The sequence below is a fragment of the Neophocaena asiaeorientalis genome, unplaced genomic scaffold, assembly GCF_003031525.2.
Source record: "Neophocaena asiaeorientalis asiaeorientalis breed wild unplaced genomic scaffold, Neophocaena_asiaeorientalis_V1.1 scaffold173, whole genome shotgun sequence".
Lineage (NCBI taxonomy): Eukaryota > Metazoa > Chordata > Mammalia > Artiodactyla > Phocoenidae > Neophocaena > Neophocaena asiaeorientalis.
In genome coordinates this window covers 349,763-358,184 of record NW_020174289.1, presented here as the reverse complement: position 1 = coordinate 358,184, position 8,422 = coordinate 349,763, and the positions used below count along the sequence as shown (strand labels likewise).

At 38.3% G+C, this 8,422-nt stretch overlaps 1 protein-coding gene across 3 annotated transcripts in view; it reads left to right on the top strand.

Annotated features, from left to right (window-relative positions):
• Window positions 1-87: 87 nt before the first annotated feature.
• Window positions 88-8,422, top strand: part of HELQ (helicase, POLQ like) — a 40,654-nt gene continuing 32,319 nt past the window's right edge. For 2 of the 3 annotated variants that reach the window (XM_024755883.1, XM_024755882.1), the window contains exons 1-5: window positions 88-417; window positions 1,436-2,153; window positions 5,794-5,972; window positions 6,535-6,735; window positions 7,578-7,650. In XM_024755883.1, coding sequence (XP_024611651.1) covers window positions 226-417; window positions 1,436-2,153; window positions 5,794-5,972; window positions 6,535-6,735; window positions 7,578-7,650 — 1,363 coding nt within the window. In that variant the 5' untranslated portion in view covers window positions 88-225. Of the gene's footprint in view, window positions 418-1,435; window positions 2,154-5,793; window positions 5,973-6,534; window positions 6,736-7,577; window positions 7,651-8,422 lie in introns of those variants that run through there. The other variant, XM_024755886.1, reaches the window with a different exon arrangement.

Here is an 8,422-nt window from a genome sequence, read left to right as displayed (position 1 = left end):
GCCGCAAGATTGGACGAAGAGAGGGCGGGCTCCTACGTCTGTGCTTCCGTTTCCGGTCCCAAAGCCCTGACAATTGGTTTGTGATCCTTCCCAAAGGTGGATGGAGAGGCGAGCGCAGTTTCCGCCTGTTGCTACCCTCCCCCTGTTGCTGCGCGCACCCTTTCACTGGGGTTTGGCAGCTGGGTCACGCGGAACGACATCCGGGCAGGGCCCCCAGCCCCTGCCATGGATGAAGGTTGTTCCCGCATCCGCCGGCGGGTGTCGGTCCGCAAAAGGAACCGTCGTAGCTTGGAGAGCGTTTTTGCCGCCCTCACCGCGGCCGAGCTTAAGCCCGGCGATGAGGAGAAGGAGGACGAGGACGAGGAGACGGTGGCTGGGAGCCGGCGGCGAAAAACCATGGACGTGCAGCCGGTCGAGGTACAGCCCCGTCACCTCTCAAATTCCCCTGAGTTCCACGTTCCATTTCCTACCTGTGGGTTGATGCTACAAATCCAGGTCTCCCACTGCGCATGCTCACTGAAAGAGGCGCGGGAGACCCCCCTGAAGAAGGCGTGGTTGGAACGCCAAGAAGTTTGGCAGTTCCCTTCACGGGTGCAAACAATTGACCAATTATCTACTAGCCTTCGTGGGCTTACCTCGTCTTTGTTATCGCTGTTAATTCTCACCTGTGAGGTGTTGCACTGTTAGCCCCATTATTATATAGATATGAAACCCCGAGACAGAAGTTGTACATGCAGCAAGTAAGTGGCATGACCAGACGCAAACCTAGACTTCCAAGTTTCTGCTGCTCCTTGTACTAAAAATCTACCATTTATTGCAGACCTATTATGTGCTGGGTACTTTGTTAAACTATTTACGTTATCTAGATTTTACAACAGAAATCTGGCCCTGAGAAGTTAAGAAACTACATTTCCTACTCCAAATCTTGGATTCTTAATCACTCCCCTATATTGCTACCTCCAAATTCCATCTCTTCTGTTTATAGACCATACCAAGTCAGACACTCCCTTTCAATTCCAGATTTCTAAGAACAATCTCCTTGGAGTGTCCAGTGGTACAAGCATGATTTTATTACAGGCCAGTCTCTGCAGAATGGAGTATTGGAGGTGAAACGGCACTGCGGTTATCAGAAACTTCTCCCCTTCCAGTAGATGGTTATCGGTCTTGCTGCCATTTTAAAGGATTTAGCACTAGCTTAAGAATTAGGATCCCAGCATCACTAGGAGGACAGTTTATGCCAGTCACTTAACCTCTCTGGCCCTCCATTTCTTTATCTGTAAAATGGGATGATAGTATCTATTTTATAGGCTGATTTACATTTAGGTCTGTGATCTATAAGTGACCATATAATTATATGCTTGATAGAGCCCTCACCTGGAACTTTTATTCTTAATGAAGCTAGAATTGACCATAAATCTTTTTGTCTTCTTTCCAGAATATTGACAGTGAAGAGGACATGTTTGGCGACTATGATAGCTTTGCTGAAAACTCTTTTTTAGCTCAAGTTGATGACCTGGAACAAAAATATTTGCAACTTCCTGAACATAGGAAACATGCTACAGACCATGCCACTGAAGATCTTTGTTCAGAAAGCATTAAACACAACACACTCAGCATTACTACTGTAGGCGACTGTACTGAATTAAAAATAGATGCGCACACGAAGAACCAGAGTGGGCATGAAGATGTCTCTATTGATCCTGAAGCTGATGTTTTGTATGATATACCTTCTTCACAGGTTTTATTCTTTGAAAATTTATATAACTCTTCAAATGATTTGGGTGATCCATCTACTGAAGAGAGGGATTGGAACTCATCCTCTCACAAGACTGTGAACGAGGAATTGCCCATTAATAACGTAGAGCAACCACAGCAAACTGATGAATCCTCTTCTAAAGTCAGAACTAGTTCAGATGCAAATAGGAGAAAAAGTCTTAAAGATCATCTAAAAAATACCATGACTGGAAATGCCAAGGCTCAAACACCAGTATTTTCTAGGACTAAACAGCTCAAAGAGACTCTTCTATCTGAAGAAATTAATGTTGCTAAGAAAACAATCGAGTCATCATTAGATGACCTTGGTCCTTTTTATTCATTACCCAGCAAAGTGAGAGACCTTTATGTTCAGTTCAAGGGAATTGAAAAATTATATGGTAATGTTTTTTGCTGGAATGAAAAAAATTTACCATCATCACTGTAATATTGATGCAAATCAAAAGAAAACCGATGCTTCCATCGTCATATTTCTCCCCTTAAAACAAATCAAAACATCAGTCCTCTCTGAGTCTTCCATTCCTATCCTGCTACGATTGAACTTCTTTCCTTCCCTTCGTGGTCACACTTCTCCAACGTGTTATCCTTGCTGCCTCCCTTTCCTCACTTCAGATAATTCCCAGTCCACTCCAACTCTGGGTTCTGTGCTGTCACTTAAGATATAATGACTAGGGTGTCACAACTCAGTGATACTTTTAGTTCTTACCTTCTTTGACAGTTGCTTACCTGACAAAATTGACCAAACTCTTCTTGAAACACCCATTTCTTGACTTCTTGACATTCCACTCTTGGTTTTTTTCCTCTGGTTGTCTAGCTGCTGCTCAGTTTTCTTAGCTAATGCTTCCTTAGCTGGCTCTTACTTTACTACCAAAACTTAGTTGCTGAAATTCCATTGACTACTAATATGTCTTGAGTGAAAGAAGTCAGTATTTGTAAAACTGACTGAACTGTTTAGTTTGATTAAAACTAAACATTTTTAAGGACAGCTAACATTAGGATTTAAGTGCAAAGAAATAGTATTAATAATAATTCATTTGTCTTGTAACGTTTTTCAAAAATCCTGGGTCCTTGCATATATTTCAAATATGTGTCATTTTAGACAGAAGGGACACTTGCTTCCATCCCTGAAGAGCAGCCTATCATCCAATTACTTCAAAATTATTTCTGAAACTCCTAAGTTAGTATCTTATGAACCACATGAAAACATGAGCTCGCATCTCGGGAGAAGACAATCAGCTTGAAGAAGTAGGACTACAGGAAACAAAGTCTAATATAAGGCTCTACAAGAGTCTAACAAATTCTAAATTGCAAGGTTTGCAGTTTAAGAGCTACAGGTGTATATTGCCCTTGAAGTAGATGTTAACTTTTTTCCCTCTGCTTTTCTCCTAGCACCTTGTTTTTTGTCTAATCTGCATCTCCTGCCAGAATGAGTACCCTGAGGACAGGGCTCTATCTAACTCATCTATTTCTTATGTGACTAGCACTGTGCCTGGTACACTCTGGTAGATTCTCAACTGCTGGGGTTTGTCAGCCTAGTTATGAATTCTGGCCATGTCACTTAAACACAGGTTTTGCACTCTGAGCCTTAGTTCCTGCTCTGTTATAAAGGGATAATAATAATAGTTGTTTTTCCAGTTCTGTGTCAAGGACATGCCAAATTAGACGTTGGTAATGACTGTCAGTAGTTATATTGATTGCTTCTAAGTAAGAACTTCAGTAAATAACTATTTTTTTTTTTGGCTGTGTTGGGTCTTAATCTGTGGCACTCAGGATCTTCGTTGCAGCATGTGGGATCTTTCGTTGTGGCATGTGGGCTTCTCTCTAGTTGCAGCACGCGGGCCTAGTTTGCCCTGTGGCATGTGGAATCTTAGTTCCGGACCAGGGATCGAACCCGCGTCCCCTGCATTGGAAGGCGGATTCTTAACCACTGGACCACCAGGGAAGTCCCAGTAAATAACTTTTTAAAATCTCTTTTTATTTGTAAATCTGGCTTAAGGATGACCAAGTTAAAGCATAAATATGTGTGCTACTTTTCATTGAGCTAAAACAATGCTTCTCAAAGTGCAGTTCCTACTGCAGCATCACCTGGAAATTTGTTGAAATGCACATTCCCAGGCTCCACCCTAGCCCTCCTGAATCAGAACCTTGAGGTGGGACCTAGCAATCTGCTTTAGTAAGTCCTCCAGGTTATTCTGATGTGTGGAACGTTTGAGAGCTACTGAGCTAGAGAACTTCAACCTTAAACTGTTATTTTTGCCTCTTAAGTGTAGAATTATGCTTAATTTGTTTTATAGAAATGTTGGGAACTAAGTTAATGTAATTTTTTTTTTTTAGTGTGTGAAGATAGATGTTATTCCTAAATATTCATTATTTTGGTCGTTTTATACTTTAAAAGTCTGAGTTGGATAAAATGTGGATATGGTCAAGTTGTATTTTCACATAAACATCTGCAGTTTGATAACTAGTGGGTGATACTAGTCTGAAGTATTTTTTAATACTTAAGTATTAAACATTCAATTTATTTAAATATTTTTGAAAAATTTTTATTTAAGCATAGTTGATTTACAATATTAGTTTCAGGTGTACAACATAGTGATTCAGTATTTTTATAGATTATACTCCATTTAAAGTTATTACAGGGGACTTCCCTGGCAGTCCAGTAGTTAAGACTCCATGCTTCCACTGTAGGGGGCACAGGTTCGATCCCTGGTCAGGGAACTAAGATCCCACATGCAGCACAGCACAACCAAAAGATAAAAAAATAAGTAAATAAAGTTATTACAATATAATGGCTGTATTTTCTTGTGCTGTAAAATATTGAGATACTTTTAAAGTAAAAATACATAGTCATTTGCAAATATTTCAAGCCGCAAAGAATTACATCATATGATTGTGCAATAATTCAGTCTTTACCCCTTGATGGCTCTTTGTTATATATAAACAATGCTACGGTGAACATCTTGCACATATACCCTTGCTTTTATTTCTGTAGGTGTAGAGTTCTACAAGCAGTACTGCTAGGTCAAAGGCAGTGTGCAGTTTTATTTTTGATCCTGCTAGATTGCTTTCCAAAAAGATTGTAGCAGTTTATGCTTTCGTCAACCACACACAGAAATGCCTGTTCATGTCCAGTCTAGTAAACTCTGGATTTTATGTGTGGGGGCTTTTTTTTTTGGTAGCTGTTTAACATTTTTTATTTTGCCAACCTAATAGGTAACAATAGAGCATCTTTTCGTGTATTTATTAGCCATTTGCATTTCTACCTGGTGTGAATGTCTTGTCATATCTTTTGCCCATTTTTCTAGGGATAAAAGTGATGCATAGTTTGAAGACTTTTGATGATCTACATTGTCAAATTTTTCTACAGAGTAGTTATACTAGTTTTCACATTGTTTCGGATCTGATGTGATCCTTTTCATACATTCCACCTTGCTAAGTTGTAGAAATCCTGGATGTCCTAGTTAATAATCCTAGTCTTTTTATGGTTTAAACAGTCTCATCAATCAGTTTAAGGTGGTATTCAGGCCATTCAAACTTCAGCTCCCTGTGAGAGCTGGTTGAATAGTCTTTCTTATTTTGTGTAAAACCTTATAAATTTTATTCCTCCTCGCCCTGTTTCTCTCTAAGATGGTATTTGGGTGAATGAGGAAGGGAAGCTCACACAGTATCCTTGCAGAACATAAGAGGAAGTCCTTAGAATTCACACAGATCCTTGAAGTGCCCGTTAGCCCCTCCATGTCCCAGGTGACATCTCTTGTCCAGCAGGTGCTGTCTGCCCTGTGGAATCTTAGACCTCAGCCTGCAGCTGGCAAATAGGTGGGCTAGTTGCCTACCTCACTGACCAGGCCTGAACTAGAATGCACACCATGCATTGGGGATTTTGACAATTAACATTGATACATAGTTACATTTATCACTATGAGAAGATGCTACACAGGGTAAGATTTGATTCTATCTTCTTAGAAAACTTTTGAGATTGTAGAAGGGGAAAACAAGGCTTTTTTTTTTTCAATTCCACAGAATGGCAACATGCTTGCTTAACATTGAATTCTGTGCAAGAAAGAAAAAATTTAATATATTCCTTGCCAACAAGTGGTGGAAAAACCCTCGTGGCTGAGATTTTAATGCTGCAAGAACTGCTTTGCCGGCGAAAAGATGTTTTAATGATCCTACCATATGTGGCAATTGTTCAAGAAAAGGTGTGATTTTTTTTTTTAACAAGTGGTATTTGCTAATGTAATTTCGACATTCAGATATAAAAACTAGCATAAATGTAACAACTTTTTATTGACTGAGAAAAGGTATCTCTATTAATGATGGAGAATTATTATTTTTAGGATGTGCACATACAGTGTGGAGTACTTAATCGAAAATCTCTTCTAATTACCTGTTTCAGAAGGGGTTTTATTTTTTTCTAAACCTGTGGATTAAACTCCATTTTACATGTTGTATTGATATTTAGCCTGCTTTTTCAAGCAGAAACTAACCAATTATTTTATCAAAATGAATGAGTTATTTTGATTTTTTTAACATCAGAAGAGACACTTAAAATTTATATTATCTAGTTTAAAAGTGGCATTTATTTGCAAAGATTAATACATTAATTATGACATTTCTTATATATATGTAGGTATGTATTATCTGTGACCTTGTTCCCATTGTCAGTATTAAACACTATTTTAGATTTTTTAAATCCCTGTGAACACTTAACCATTAGGGTTCTTATCTGATTTTTTTTGTTTATTTTAACTAATATTCTAGATTTCAGGTTTGTCAAGTTTTGGTGTAGAACTGGGTTTCTTTGTTGAAGAATATGCTGGAAGCAAAGGAAAATTTCCTCCAATTAAAAGAAGGGAAAAGAAATCACTATATATTGCCACTATTGAAAAAGGACATAGTCTGGTGAACTCCTTGATTGAAACCGAAAGGATTAACAGTCTGGGTCTGGTTGTTGTAGATGAGGTTGGTTACTCCATTTATTAATTTATCAACATTTTTATTATACTAACATTTATTATTATGTGGATCTGCTTAATACCTTTATGAAAATAAGTAATTTATTTTAATATATAGATAACACAGATAAAGACATTTCATGCATGGTAATCTTTTTTAAAACATTTTTTATTTCTTTAATGTTGTATCTGTTTTATTTATTTTTGGCTGCCTTGGGTCTTCGTTGCTGCGTGTGGGCTTTCTCTATTTGCGGCAAGTAGGGGCTACTCTTCATTGTGGTGCACGGGCTTCTCATTGCTGTGGTTTCGCTTGTTGTGGAGCACGGGCTCTAGGTGCGCGGGTTTCAGTAGTTGTGGCATGTGGGCTCAGTAGTTGTGGCTCGTGGGCTCAGTAGTTGTGGCTCGTGGGCTCTAGAGCGCAGGCTCAGTAGTTGTGGTGCACAGGCATAGTTGCTCCGCGGCATGTGGGATCTTCCTGGACCAGGGCTCGAACCTGTGTCCCCTGCATTGGCAGGTGGATTCTTAACCACTGCACCACCGGGGAAGCCGCCATGCATGGTGGTCTTAAATTCAGTTTTGTGTCAAGTGTTTCTTGAAGAGTGAATATATGTATATATGTTCAGTTTTATAATAGTATTTATGAATTCCAGATGCCAGAATGTTGTACTCGGGACAACCTCATTAACTTAAAATACCAGTGAAATAATATATATGTACTCTAGTTGCCATAATGAAAATGCTTGAGTTATAAAGCAAAGATTGCTTCTTCATTTCATCCAATGTATGCTTGTTTTATTTAGGTATTTTATGCAGATTTACTTTTCTCCCTTTTTTTTTTAAATCTCGAAGGTGCACATGATTGGTGAAGGAAGCCGTGGGGCTATACTGGAAATGACTCTAGCAAAAATCCTCTACACTAGCAGTAAGTATTCTTTCAAATGTGGTCACTAATTGATTTATAATCAAGAGACCTATAAAAGACTTAATTCTGTCACTAGCTAGATTATGTAACCTAGAGTAAGGTACTTAAGTTTTCTGCCTTAGTTTTTTATGTCTAAAGTAAGCTTATAAATTTTTGTTTGAAGAATGGATGAGTGAGTAGAATTGTGAAGATAAATGAAGTTAACATTTGAGGATGTCCCCTATCAGTATCCTCCACTTACTAGCTATGTGTGCTTAGGCATGTGACTCAATCTCTCTTTCTTCATCTGTAAAATGGGGATAATAATGGTACCAACCAGATGGGATTATTGTGAGGATTATATGAGTTAACACATGTAACGGACGCATTCAGCCATGCCTAGCACGTAGCACAATAAGGGTTTGCTGTTGTTGCCACCATCAGTATGATCATCATACCAAGAAAACATTGTATATAAATAGTCACTCTAAGGAGCTATTTTACAACATCAGATAGTCTTTAAATATATATGAAATATTCTAAATATCTTCTCTATTATTTTTTGATATACTATTGCAATAGCTTATTAGTTGTTGTATATTGTTAATAGTTTATATATGGAAAATTATTAATCATAAAGGTCAGATCTTAAGAATTATTTTTAAAATTTTGATAACAGTGGTATTTAGGCAGGTTGTAGCACTTTATAATTATTTATTAAAAAAATATTTATTTAGTACCCCCTGTGCATCAGGCCCTGCCTTTGTCAAACCTATATTTTAGTGAAAGTGAA